Source organism: Scleropages formosus, chromosome 11 (assembly GCF_900964775.1).
Source record: "Scleropages formosus chromosome 11, fSclFor1.1, whole genome shotgun sequence".
Lineage (NCBI taxonomy): Eukaryota > Metazoa > Chordata > Actinopteri > Osteoglossiformes > Osteoglossidae > Scleropages > Scleropages formosus.
In genome coordinates this window covers 23,524,664-23,539,366 of record NC_041816.1, presented here as the reverse complement: position 1 = coordinate 23,539,366, position 14,703 = coordinate 23,524,664, and the positions used below count along the sequence as shown (strand labels likewise).

Here is a 14,703-nt window from a genome sequence, read left to right as displayed (position 1 = left end):
TATGATGGTTTAGAGGAAATCGTGTGTAGTAGAAACAGAAGTAGTGTATGTGTAAAAATAAGTGAAGCCCAAGTTACGCTGGTTACACCAAGTAGGTAAGTAGAATCAGGGGTCTAAATCAGTCATGTACTCATTCTAAGTTTATTTTAAGATTTAAAATTTAGATTCTGTTTATTTTAATATTTTATACAAGAGTAATGACCATCCTTAGAGGGTTCACAGACTTTCAAGCAGTACTGTCTGTCCCAAGCTTTGTGATGGTTCGAGCGTCGTGCTCCTGACCCTCGGAGACAGTATTGAAGAACCACGAAAGGTTGGAACTACAGGAAGAACCTTCCAAATGGCTTCTTTGCTTACCTTCCTTCCTATTTCACTGCTTTATTATAAGTATTATTATTATTGCTTTATTATTACCACTAAAGGCACTGAAATTTAGTCAATCTATCCATAATAAGCATCTGCTTTAACCTGGATAATTGTTAGAATTACCTCTCATTTCTGATTATATTAAGTATAATGTATGTGTGAGAAAATAAAATGTGAAATGCTAGGAAAGTTTTCTTAAAATTGAGCAAACTTCAAAGGAGATGGTGGAGCCTTAATCGTCCACCTTGACTTTTATCCACAGCCCTGCATAAAATCCATCAGCCTTCAGTACTGCCTGTATGAAACGTCTGGACTCCAGCTTCCAAAGAAGAAGCTGTATTTCTGATGTGTGCATTAATTTTACTAAAGTACTTACTTGGGTAATAGTGATAAGGGATTGATAATGTTCTTCTTCTAATTCTACCCCATGCAATATATCTTTCTTTTTAGTCTAAAGTGCTTTCTGCAGCTGTGTTTAGAGGAACTGCATAAAATAAAGTTTCTTATTAATTTATTTGAAATTAAAGTTGGGTAATTTGTACGGAATTGGTATTTTTCGACTCAGAAGTTGGACTAGATGAGTAGGAGTGTTGCGGTCCAAGTTGGGTAATCTTTTTTTTTTTTTTGTTCAATTTTGGTTTAATTTGAGACACAACATGCGCTTAACTTTCAGAGAGGTGCAACAATAATGGAAAATGCAGTTTAAACAGTTTAATTTTATTGCGCTGCGCGGTTAGTGAGAAAGGCGGCAACATCGGTGCGTTTCCGAGGATAATGGACGCGCGAACGCCATCGGAGAGCTTATAGCTCCTCATCCGCGAATCCCTCCTACAGTTCGGTTATTCATAGCTGTATAAGGCCTGGTGGATAAAGTTAAGAGCACTGGTTCCATGTGCCACCAATGGCGCAAATGACTTCCTCCTCATTTTCTCACGTGCTTTTAAAACAGTTTCCTTTTCTCCGCTTTCCCCTTCGAATGCAACGCTGTTATTAATACCGGTAAACGGAATCAGTAGGATATCATTCTGTAGACAGTTACTTACAATTAGGTTTATTTTCATAACCGTGTGCCTCGCTGTTCTAAGTACCAGTTTGTATTAAAAGTGCTCCCGTGTTTATATAAACCCGCCGAAGCGCTACGTGAAGTACGACGGAAAACACGCCAGCTAAGAAATTACATTATTCCAGCTTCTTTAGGCCTCTTATGTCTTATGAAATTGTTTCAAAAGTTTCCAAGAGAAAAAATACAAATATCTTAACAATCCTTTTTGGTTTAGATCTGCAATGCCAAAGTCCATATTTACATATTAGCAAAAGAGGATTGTTTGATTTCCATAGATTTTCTCGGGAAAAGACCAGGGTTATGATGGCTGATGAAATGTTAAAAAAAAACAGCATCATTTCTCATCACAAGTACACATCTTCTGGCCACCAGATGTTTCATTGTGCCACAACGGGAATGTTTTCTGTTGTTTGAAAGCTCCGCGACACCATCGTCAACATAGCTATATCCTCATTCAAGTTTCACGGCAATTACCGTGTTTTACCACTTGGTGCGCACGTGATGCAGACATGAGTTTTCACAATTTGCTTGTATTTTGGGGGTCGCGGCCCACGTGCACGCAAACGGATCTGATTTCGGTAGTTTCATTAATAATCGGTGTGCTGCTCTGTTTTTGTTTAATTTATATTACAAAAGTTAGGAGTTAACTCGAGTTTCTATGTTGCGTTACCTATCCCGTTTTTACTTTGCCGATTACTGTAGCGATACCTCCCCGGACGTTAGCGGCTGGCACGCTGTTCGGAATGGGTTCGGCTGCATGTTTCAGAGCAAACACCACCAGAAGATGAGCAGGGAGGCCAGCGAGCCCAGCAGGGGTTTGCTGATCATGACAGCGGTACTGCTGTTACACAGGTTACTGCTGCAGCATCTGTAGGTGAAGGAAGTCACTGCTGGGAACATCTGAGAGAGCCGCACGTTGTCGCAGTCTGTGTACCGAATGCACTGGCGGATGGTCTTCCCTCCTGAAACGTCAACGAAGCAAAACTGTTATCAAGTCCAAGACCGACATACATTTACATTTTAGGTATATTTACATTCATTCACTTAGCAGACACTTTTCTCCAAAGCGGCTTCCAATTAACTCTGTGTCACACCTTATTCACCGTGGTGACTGACACTGCTAGATACACTACTTACAATGGATCACTCATCCATACATCAGTGGAACACACACACTCTCTCTCTCTCTGTCACTCACACACTATGGGGGAACCTTAACAGCATGTCTTTGGAGTGTGGGAGGAAACCAGAGCACCCAAAGACTTACACTGCTAGATACACTACTTACACTGGGTCGCTCATCCACACATCAGCGGAACACACTCTGTCTGTCACTCACACACTGTGGGTGAACCTCAACAGCGTGTCTTTGGACATCATAAATTAACATGGTATATCTGGTGCATTTGGATCCTTTGAAAAGCAGAATATTCGATGAAGTACCTCTTTCGTGTAGCCGTAGGCAGGCATCCTCATAACTGCATTCCTGGATGTTAGAGCAGCGCCCGGTGTAATCCGAGCATTTATAGCATCGGAGTGCAGACGCTGCCAAGAGAAGTTCGCGCTCATCCAACATGGAAAATCCAACATCAGATACTCAGCATCTTACATGCAGCACACGATAGCTGTGGTTCGACATCCAGGGTTATACATGCAACAACCAGCATGAAACATCTGAAATTCAAAAATCAAGCATCCCTGATAAGCTAAAAAGTGAATGTAATTCATGATTTTTGCCTTCCTATTACAATATGTTGCCCCATGGATTATTTTAATTGATGCAAAAACGGGAAAAGGATAATATTGATACTAATACTTTTCTTTGACGCAGCAATTACACTGATGAAAATGGAAACGCCGCGTGAGTGAGGGCTTGGAAAAATGCTGAATATTGTAAATATTTCTTTTTGACGTTGAAAGTTGAGTTGAAGTTTGTTAGAACAAAACTTCAGGAGAGAAGTATTATACTAAACCACTGGCCACACCCAGCTGTCAATCATGCACAAGCCATATAAGTGGCTTCTGAGCTCCGTACCCCACGTCTTGCACCACGCGCTCTTTCCGAAGCTCATACCTCTTGGTTTCGGGAACTGCCCTCATCTCATCCTGAACCATGTCTGGGTTCCTTTCGTCCCTGGGGGTTTACACCAGTACCAGTGTGTCCAGCGACTGCACCTCCCTCCCCCTGCCTGTTCTTGTGTTGAGTTCTACACGAGTACATTGAGCGCAAGAACAGACGCTGTCATTGAGCTTCAACACATTCCTTATTTACTACACTCCAACAGTACACACACATCTTTCTGTGCGGCATCAAAGCTACATGTGTAACTTCTGCATGACAAGCGGCAACATGAACATTGCCCCTTCCTTCTCTCCTTTCTAGCCCTACGGCAACTGTGCCGCCTCCACGTTCCGGGCCGTGCCTGGTTCCCTCGTCGCTCCATTCAGGCTTAGATCCTTCTCCTCCTCTACCGTTTTCTGTCCGTAACCCAGGCTATACCTGTTTTCTCTCTCTCTCTGTCCCTCCCTCTTTCGGGTTCCTCCATCTACCGTCGGCACCACCGGCACCAGCACCCTCGCACTCGGGCCATCCACCTTTTGTCATGCGCCAGGTCCAGTTTCCTTGCTGTCCCCCTCCATTCCTGCAGTTTTCTGGTCCTCCTACAGCTTTCTCCATCATCCTCACACCTCTTTCCCTGCCACTGCCTCATTCCGTGCTCTAACCGTGGACCCGACCCTCCTCAATACATCAGACGCCCTCCTATTCTTTCTCCATTATGATTCCCTTAATGACTCCTCCGGGCGTTCGTGCCCGCCACGATTACCTCGTTGATCCGGCGACTCATTTCAGGAGGTCCAGCCTTTCATAAACTGTCCTCAGCAAAAGTGCTGCACTCATCTCACAGTGGAATCAGTGCAACTTCTTCGGGAGCTCTAAGTTACAACCTGTACCGTACAAAATTCGGTCCATCGAGAGCATCAACCTGCACAGTTCAACTAGCCCAAGGCCGGCTCTGCCTTCACTTCCAGTCGCCCTCACAGGTCACCGCGGACCATATCTGCTCTACATTGATCATGTCAGCCTGCAGCATTAGTTACTTCTTTCCCTGTTTGTTCACGATTTAATTTACGTTCAGCAGACTCCCGGTAAACACTGTCCTTTAGTCCCAATCCATTTTGCTATCATCTGCTCAGCTTCTCGTTTTTTTCAGCACACAGAAACTTTATCTGTGAAGCGTCTAATCTCTATTTAGTTTTAGCCTCTTAGAGTGCACCGAGTTTTGTGGGGGGAGGGGGGGGTCAACAACCTCGCTCAGCAGCAGGTATGAGCCCTCCGGCACACTCTAAGCCCATGTGGTACATCAAGTACACCAAGCATCCGCTCAGAGGCACAACCAGCTTAATATTTCTACCTCCTGAAATATACCAGCAAACCTTTTCAAAGTGTCTTCCTTATCATATACCTATATATATGTTACTGTATAAATATATATACAATATACTATATATATGTTTACTGCACAGTCTCCAAACACACTGGTATTATTGCATCGGAGCCATCAGCAGTGTCTCGGTTTAAAACAGTGTAAATTATAAGATACTCACCCAAACTGAATGTTGCCAAACAAAAAACCAAACATATCCCCATGGAACGGTTCATCGCTGCAGATTTCCTGAATTCCTTTGCCTAAATTATGAAAAAAATAAAGTTAATAAACTCGAATCTTCTGAAATTGTGAAACAGCTATTGGGCTTGAAACTCTTTGTTTAGAATAATTTCAATATGTTAAAATAAATATTTAAATTTTAAATATAGTTTTGTACAGAGCAGCTTTTTTTTTTTTTTTACTGCAACAGCAAGTAATCTCTGTTTTATCTAGTAAGATAGTATTTTAATATTGTAAAATCGCAGTTGTACTCACCCAGTTCACAGTCAGTTTACAAGAGCTGAACTGTATCTTTGTCACTGAAATGTGTTCCTTTTGTCCGGTGATGTCATTCCTAATCCCACCCCTCATGAGTGGGAACTATTCACAGACGCATTTATAAAATCAAATATAAATTAAATTTCACTGCCGCACTAACTTTTAACTTCGTTCTACATTCGATAAAATTGCTCGAAAGAAAAATACAACTAAAACTTGCTCTTGAGTAGGGCATACGGAGTTTGGGATTCCATCTGAATGAGGACAAATAATCAAAGCTTTAAAGTGAATTCTTTTGCATATTTTTCTAAATTAATACTCGTGTTTCCACATAAATACTTCTGCATCTCATAACACCAGAATAAATTCTGTTCATTCCTTATTATTAAAGAATATTACTCTTAGTTATTAAAGACTAAAATTACGAAACTTGAGCTTGATTTCTGGGTAAACATATATCATATAAATTACGTGTCTGTTATTTTTCAGTTACTAAAGGTATCCTTCACCTTCAGGATCAGTGTATTTCAATGAAAACGGGTAGTTATTGAATAAGAAATTAATGTAAATTACGCCAAGGAGCATGAAGAACATCAGCTATTATAATTAACCTTAATTTCGCTGATACCTTTGCCCCAGGTTACTGACAATGTTAGATACTGTGATTTTATGAAGCACCATATCCTTACAGAAATTCAGGCAAGCACCTTGATCTTGGTTACTACAGCAGGTAATTCAGGGTATTATGGGTGAGGTTTGAACTGGGAACTTTAACAAGAAAAGGTTCAGCCTTTGCTGACTTCTTTGAATTCCCTAAAAAAAAAAAAAAACCTTCTGGTTGGAGGTGCAAAGAGTATCATCACCACCCTTCCACAGCTTCTTTCTCATTACAAACATTTTAATTGAAACAGTGCTCTGGAAATAGGATGTGCTGTATGTCTAGGATCTCCTCTTACCCACAAACTGTTTTATTGCACCATCCATGCTGTATGACGTGGACAAGTCCTTCAAACCCGTATCCTTATTTGCAAGAAGGAAAACAAAAAAAAAAAGCTTATTATTTTAAAATAATAATATTTTTATATTTCCTTTTGAGATCGTTACAGCAGTCTAGTTTGTCTATGATCATATTTTTCCATCGCATTTAGTACACAGCTTAGTCTGGCTTTTTCAGTAACTCTTCGAAAAAACCAAAAATTTTATTAAGAGCCGAGGAACACAAAAGGCCAGTTATTATTGCATGAATTTTCCTTGCAGCTGCAGGCCAGAAAAGGGGAGCACTGTCTTCGAAATGTGTGCCATGCACAGTTCAGACTGCACGCCTTAGGGTTTGCTTGTATTCATCGGAAAAGTCTCGACAAAAAGTTATCGCTGGCGTTCTAACGTAAAGCACTGGCCGACAACGCCCGAACACCCGAAAAGTGAAGTTTTCGTAATGAAACTCATAACACGTTTGGGTATTGACAGCTTTCAGACACGGGGGTCACGCACACGCACGCACGCACGCACGCACGCACACGAGTCACACAGTATTGTGGTCCGCTGTGTGGAGACGGTGGAGACGGAGGACCGCTTTGCTGGAACGAGTCCACGGATGGACCCGTAGATGAGTGCTAGTTAAACTGGATAAACAATGTGCCGATTGTCAGAACGCAACAAAAGGCACTTGAATTGTGGCTGGCAGTACTTGCGCACATTTCTAAACCATGTATAAAGAGTTGTTGTATGTTGGAGGCGCTCCACAGAAGGACGGTTGTTCCGGGAGAACAAAAAAAGCGTTTCAATGAAACTTTTTGGGCAAAATAAAAGGATTTCTCTGTGAATGACGTGTTTAATGGTTATTATTATTATGATCACACTTACCGCTTTGTGGTGGAACATAGAGCGCTAATTTTTGAGGTTTTATCAGCTCGAGACGATTTCCCGCTTTTCTGTCCTTTCTGATGTGAGATGAAACTATAGTTTTGACATCTTTGCTCACTTGTCCCCTCTAGGTGTTTGGCTTTGTGACGATCAATTTCACCCTTGAGTTCTGCCTGTTCTGTTCTTTTCTTGCTCTAGTGCAGCATCATTATGCCAAGTCATGATTAAAACCACAGGGAGAGCAGGAAAGGAATACAGAGGAAGGTAATTATCCATAAAAATGCTTCAATGCTGCCTTGCGCGTCGTCTTCGTTACGGTATAGGCAGGTGTAAGGGCCAATTTGAGGGTATAAGAGCCAATTCTCTTCCGTCCATACAAGAGGAATGAGTCTTCTCTTTATGAAAAAAATGGGAATTAAATTATGTGCCCATTATAAATGATTGATGTCCAAATGCTCCACTAGATGTGGGTCGTAAATATACTTTATTACTTGTTCTTGAGAAGAATTTTGGGAGAAATTCTATTTTTCTGAGTAATTTTAGCATTATTTAGTACTTTATGGCAGTAAGTTAATAATATACAGACAAATCTCTATTTGCGTAAATTCGACTTACGTAAATCCGGATTTACGTGAAAAATTCCCAGCATACGCATTATTTATGGATAATATGTAAAGCTCAAGTCGGCATAACCAGACAAGGCAGGAAGCTGCATCATCCCAGTTCTCAGCGAACGCAACTCCTCTCCTTAGTGTATAGTAGTGCTTTTTTCACATATTTTTTTACCTGTTTCATTATTCACAATGCTTGGTGGTAAACGTGCACTTGAACACAAACGAGAACCGTCTCGCAAGAGTACAGCAATCGATTTGGAGACGAAGCTGAAAATAATAAAGTGTAAAAAGATTACCGTCTATAGAACGGGAACCCGGTTTAGCTGTATCAAACATAAATACGATAGTGAAGGATGCTGCATGTATTAAGGAGCACGTGAAAGGAACAGCTAGCAAGAAAACAACAATAAATAATAAGAAACGTCAAGGTGCAATAACACACACACACACACACACACACACACACACACACACACACACACACACACATTTTCAGAACCACTTGTCCCATACAGGGTCGCAGGGAACCGGAGCCTACCCAGCAACACAGGGCGTAAGGCCGGAGGGGGAGGGGACACACCCTGGACGGGACGCCAGTCCGTCGTAAGGCACCCCAAGCGGGACTCGAACCCCAGACCCACTGGAGAGCAGGACCCAGGCCAACCCGCTGCACCACCGCACCCCCCAATATACATATACACAATGTTTTATTTTATAAAAACGTAATGTGTGTTACTAGAAAAACAAGTGAAATTTTTTTTTAAATATAAAAAAAAAAAACATTTAAAAATTCCCAAAGGAAAAGTGCTTGCGGAAAACATGCAAACAGGAGCCTGGTTTGCAGACTTTGAGAGAGGGAAGCGTTGAGCTTGGGTCACATACTGGGCTCTGTATGGATGATACATAACGCAAGCTCTGATATGTCTACGTGCATGGCTCTCCTGAAGGCGCATTTAGCAAATGTTTCTTTTTAAAATAGCTGAAAGTGGATAAAATATAGTAAGTAAAACAGCGTCTTTTACTTCTTATCTTTTTTCAATTTATCATAGCTACATCCGACAGTTATACTGAAACTAACCTACAGATTAATGAAGTGACATCTATATTGCATTTATTCATTTAGCTGATGCTTTTTTCCAAAGTGACTTACAATGTTAAGGTTACATTTACCACAAGCTTATAATTATTCACCCATCTATGCAGTTGGGTAGTTTTTTTTTTTCTACTGGCAAAAAATTTAGGTAAGTACCTTGATCAAGGGTACTAGAGCTGGAAGTGGGATTCCAACCTTCAGCCTTTGGGTCCAAAGGCAGCAGCACTAACTACTGCACTACTAGCTGCCTCCTCTTTTCATTATTATTATTGAAATATCAATATGGTTATATCATAATATCAGTATTATTATTGATTCAATGACTGCGATGGGATCCTGTCCCAGTCATGTTTATAAGTTGAGGAGCTAGAAAAAATACCCTAAATGTGTCATTTAACACCTAAGAGAACGGGACCCACGTGTTTTTTTTTTTTTTCCTCAGCCGTTAACAGACATCGATTACAAAGATTACAATAATTATGCGTTAATTATGTCTCTATATTTCTTTTATCCTTCTGTAAAAATTCGACTCAGGCAAAATCGGAAAAGCACGTAGTGAAACACGTACAACGCTCTCATCGGTGGCAACCCCAGATAAGTATGGACGTACCAGGAATTAACTGAACTCATTTTAATGGTAAAATAGTGGGCGAGTCTGCAGAGGTTTCCGGAGAAAATGCACAACAGCAGGATTGTGCCCGTCTGGTATTTTTTGATCACTATCACAGCCCTGCCAACTCGCTCCCTTCTTCTGATCTCTGATTCTTCTGACAGTGGTTTGCAGAATCAGGCTTTGGTCACTGGGTGAAATCACAGCCTCCTTAACTCCTGTCCATCTCTGGAGCTCCCTGGCAACAGCTACACTTACCTTGACATTTACTCAATTACCTGATGCTTTTCTCCAAAGCAGCTCACAGCATTAAGCTGCTTGCAATCATTTACTTATTTATACAGCTGAGTAATTTTACTGGAGCAATTCAGGGCAAGTACCTTGCTCAAGGGTACTAGAGCTGGAGGTGGGATTCAAACCTGTAGCTGTCAGCGGTGAGTAATGTAGACAATCTGTCGTTAAACTTCAGAGTAGTTGGTTGTATAGTGGTTGGAGCTGCTGCAGGTTGCAGGTTTGAATCCCACCTCCAGCTGTAGTACCCTTAATGATGCATTTTATTTTATCATTAATTTACTGCATTTAAATTCCATTGTTACATATTATTTATTTTTTTGGTTTACTTTTCCACTCTGTTGTGTCCCTGTCTAGAGAAAGCTGTGGAGAAAATGACAGTAGAGATTTCCTTTTTATGGACAATGTTTTTTTTGTGCTTGGTTCCGTGAAAACTCAGCATATGATCATTAAATTTAAATTTATTATAGCTACATCTGGCAGTTTCTGCGAACTTAACCGAGAAATTAATGGAGTGACATTGATTTTATTGTTGATTTACTGACTGTGATGGGATTGTGTCCCAGTCATGGGACAATATGATATTTTGCCAATTTGACATTTCGTACAACTTCAACAATGTGGCAGGCAGCAGGAAGTGTAGTGGTTGACACTTTTTAGTCTTGTAATCAAGGGTCCTGGGTTTGAATGCCTTCTCCCTTTGTATCACCCTTGATGAAGGTATTTGTCACAAATTGCTCCAGTAAACTGTGCTGTAAATAACTGTAGGTAACTAAGTTCACAGACATGTTAAAATGTTAAAAGTTACTTTGGAGAAAAGCCTCAGCTGAATAAATAAAAAGTATTACTGGTTCTGATTTATTGTATGGTTTCCAGTATTGGAAATAGTTATTATTATACAATATTATAGTGATGGCGCAGTGGGTTTGGTTGGGTCTTGCTCCCTGGTGAGTCTGGGGTTTAAGCCCTTCTTGGGGTGCCTTACAATGGACTGGCATCCCATCCTGGGTGTGTCCCCTCCCACTCCAGCCCCATGCCCTGAGTTGCCAGGCTAGGCTCTGGTTTGCTGCGACCCTGCTTGAGACAAGCGGTTTCAGCCTTTGTGTGTGTGTGTGTACACCTGTTTTTTTCTGGAATCCTGATTTCATTTCAAGAAAGGTGTCGGAGCATATCGGGAGTTGTGAAGTGGGAGGTGTGACTCCTTCATCAGGATGGTGTTCTCTGGGGTATCAGTCCAGGCTCCTGTCATCCTGCCTTGCTTTTTTTGCTTAGCTGCGAGGTAAATGAATATTCCAGAAAGAATTTGATGAGAATGCAAGAAAGCAGAATTTCAACAAGGTTGGGGAGAAGGATAGGTGGGGGTATAGAAAAGAAATGGAAGCTAATATGTACAATTTCCTGCCATCCCTTGTGTTTCCAGGACTTGTAAAAAATAGTAGTATTCATAAAACTTGCTTCTCCAGCATTGCACCTCTGTGACACATTTATTTAGCTGATGTTTTTTTTCCAGAGAGACTTGACACCATAAGGTTACTGTTATTTACCCATTTATACAGCTGAGTATTTTTTTTTTTTTACTGGAGTAATTCAGGGTAAGTACCTTACTCAAGGGTAGTTGCTTTAACCACTATGCTACTTGCTGTCTCCTCTGTTGACCCTCTCAAATTGGCAACACCTGCGGCAAGAGAGATTCTGCATTGCCAGTGTCTGATTGTTCCTTTTACCCTACTGTACCCATGTTTCTTCCCTCTAGATGGCAACAAAGTTCTAAACCTTGATATTAGTAGTGGTACAAATCTACTCTCTACAGAAGCACAGCTGCGATGGTATTAAGGTGAGATGGAAATGTACAGTACATTGTTAGGTGTGCAAACAATATGTTTTATTTGGACTATTCTCTTGCAAACTGAAGATCCCTGGATTAAACGTCGCTCCGTTGAACCGCTGCGCGAGGAACTCAAAGTGAATCCATACGGCAAGAATACTCTGTAATGAAAGTGCAAATCATTGTGAAAGTGTCGAACGTTGAAAGTGAGCTGGACAGGAGCATCAGCTGTATCTGCAAATGTCAGAAAACACAGCAGAACCAAGTCCTTCAGTTGATCGGTGTTATCATTCTGTCTGCATTTACATTTACTTACTTAGGAGAGACTTTTCTCCAAAGCGACTTCCAACGAACTCTATGTAGTGTTATGAGCTCACACACCTTATTCACCGTGGTGACTTACACTGCTAGGTACACTACTTACACTGGGTCACTCATCCATACATCAGTGGAACACACACTCTTTGTCACTCACACACTATGGGTGAACCTGAACATGAACAACATGTCTTTGGAGTGTGGGAGGAAACCAGAGCACCCAAAGACTTACACTGCTAGATACATTACTTACACTGGGTCACTCATCCATACATCAGTGGAACACACACACACTCTCTCTGTCACTCACACACTACGGGTGAACCTGAACAGCATGTCCTTTTGGTGGAAATTAAGTGGTTAAATCAACAGTGAGGACTCTCTTCGCTGGGACTGACAGTATCCAATTTTGATTAGAAATGACATCCAGTACCTCGTTTACATGGTTCACCACAAGGATTCATCCCACAATTTGCAGAACCACTCAGACATTACAGTTAATATGCAAATATTATGTTATTTAGAAGTATTGCTGTGTGTTGGCACATCTGAACTCTTTTGATTTGTGTTTTTGGCGGGAGGCTGATCTTCACGTTCTGCCAGATGATTTTTCTCAAAGGACACAATCGATGAACTTTCCAGCTTTTAACTTCCTTTGTACAGAACAAGCGTGGACCACTTTGCAGGACAGGTGGTCCCCGACTTACGATGGGGTTACGTTTCAATAAACCCAACGTAAGTTGAAAATATCGTAAATCGAAAATGCGTTTAATACACTTAATCTGCCGAACATCATTGCCTAGCATACGTGCGATGGCCGTTTCTCCTCAAGAGTAATTGCCCTCCTCTCTTCTTCCCACCAGTAGCAGGAGACACAGATGGGCATTTTCTGGACATGATGGATGCTCAAAACACAACGTAGATATGGAGGGTATCTCTATAGTAGTGATCGCATGACAGACTGGGAGATGTGGATCGCTGCCGCTGCCCAGCATCACAAGAGAGTATCGCATCACATATCGCTTGCCCGTGGAAAAATCAAAATTCAAATTATGGTTCCTACTGAATGTCTATCGCCAGCTCACCATCATAAAGTCGAAAAATTGTAAGTCGAACCATCATAAGTGGAAAAACATCTGTACTGTAAAATACCGCACGCTCTGATGCTTCCAGACCTACAGGTTTATCAATGACATCACATCATACTTTGACAGTTGTCGGAAACCCATACTGTGAAAATCCGAGCGAAAATCTGTTCGGCAAACCTGCATGACTCCCGTGTGCAGGTGTTCAGCTGCATCTGTTTCAAGGAGTACAAAAAAATGCCTGCTGTAAAAAATGAGTTTATTGGATGGCACCCTTCTTCCTGCCCTACCTGTTCCAATGCACATGTTCTGTATTCCATATCGACAAATCAGGTACGAATCCATTCTTGGGATGAGTCATGTAGCCATGTCAAAAATGATGGGGGATGAATGTTTGATCCACACCTTGTCTCAGTTACCTTCTGAGGGTTTCTGCTGAAGGAATCATGTTGATGTTTTCTCTCTACTTAATTATGTACTTTTGAGTGAGACTGCGGATCAGTAAGAAATGTGGGAAACATACTACTTCATCAAGCTGTGTGAAAAAAAATTTAAATAAGCTGACCTCCTTATCTCTCCTACATGGGATGATATATAACCGTTGACGTCAATACAGTTGGAACATCAGTAGAATGCGATCGCTGTAGAGACCAAAGCTCTATACGCATTTATTCCCTTCTGCACTTACAGTATATACTTCTGTTGACATTAATCTTCTAGTGTTCTGGGTTAGTCAGTGGGTCCTATGTTCTAGTCCCACATAGATGTGTCCTCACAGGCATGTGCACACACCACTTTAGTGGGTTGCTTTCCCAGTATAATACTGTTTTTACTGCTAATCTCCAGTAGGTAGATTCCTCAATCTCACCCTTTCTGATTTCATAAGGACTTTTCTTGCTCTTGCCCTTAGAGAGAAAAAGTTAATAATTATGCAAAACTCTGCATTCACTCCAGCTCTGTTTCTCTTGTTTTTCGGGGTGCAGCGTGTGTGTGCGGGAGGGTGGGGGGGGGTGGTTTCCATGGAAACATTGCGCCTTGCGCCTCTCACTTGCACTCTCTATATATAGCTCAAAAGTTGGAAGGTATTGAATCGATTTATTTTTGTGAAGGGCTACATTCACAATTTGTTTCAATTAAAGTCTATGATTAGTTTTTTTCTTTTTTTTTTTTTTTTTTATATTCCGGTGTATGCTGGTAGGTAATTTTTTGTTTCTCTTTTCTTTTCACCAGAACCTAAAATCGTGAAGATTATGATAATGAGAAAATAGCCATTTTTTTAGTATAGTTTACTATTGTCAGATACAGATTTTTCTTTTCATTGACAAATTATCAAACTTAGAGCCCTAACAAACAGTCTACCTCTGTGTGGCTGAGGAAGCTGTATGTTTTTTTCATCAGGACTCTAAATATAGAAGACATAAGCGGAGGGATGTTTTCACCATCTTAACATCAAAGGTCATGCTTACATTCAGTATTAGAAATAAATGACCCACAATCTATGAACAAACATTTTAATGCTATAATATAACGAATTTGGTTTGACACAGAAAAGAAGAGCAGTATTATTCATATATTTTATGCCTTATCTTTGATGAAAAATGAGAACATTTTAAAAATGTTCCTGCTTAAGATGTTGTGAAAGTTGTCGA

The 14,703-nt window shown here is 41.0% G+C and overlaps 1 protein-coding gene across 1 annotated transcript; it reads right to left on the bottom strand.

Moving 5' to 3' along the window:
* Positions 1–1,062: 1,062 nt before the first annotated feature.
* On the bottom strand, positions 1,063–5,425 carry LOC108940850 (CD59 glycoprotein-like). The gene is made up of 4 exons (XM_018763256.2): positions 5,353–5,425; positions 5,036–5,117; positions 2,873–2,974; positions 1,063–2,391 (listed from the first exon to the last, which is right to left on the bottom strand). The coding sequence occupies exons 2-4, from the start codon at positions 5,088–5,090 to the stop codon at positions 2,192–2,194; spliced, it is 357 nt and encodes a 118-aa protein (XP_018618772.1). The 5' UTR covers positions 5,091–5,117; positions 5,353–5,425; the 3' UTR covers positions 1,063–2,191.
* Between the last annotated feature and the right edge of the window lie 9,278 nt (positions 5,426–14,703).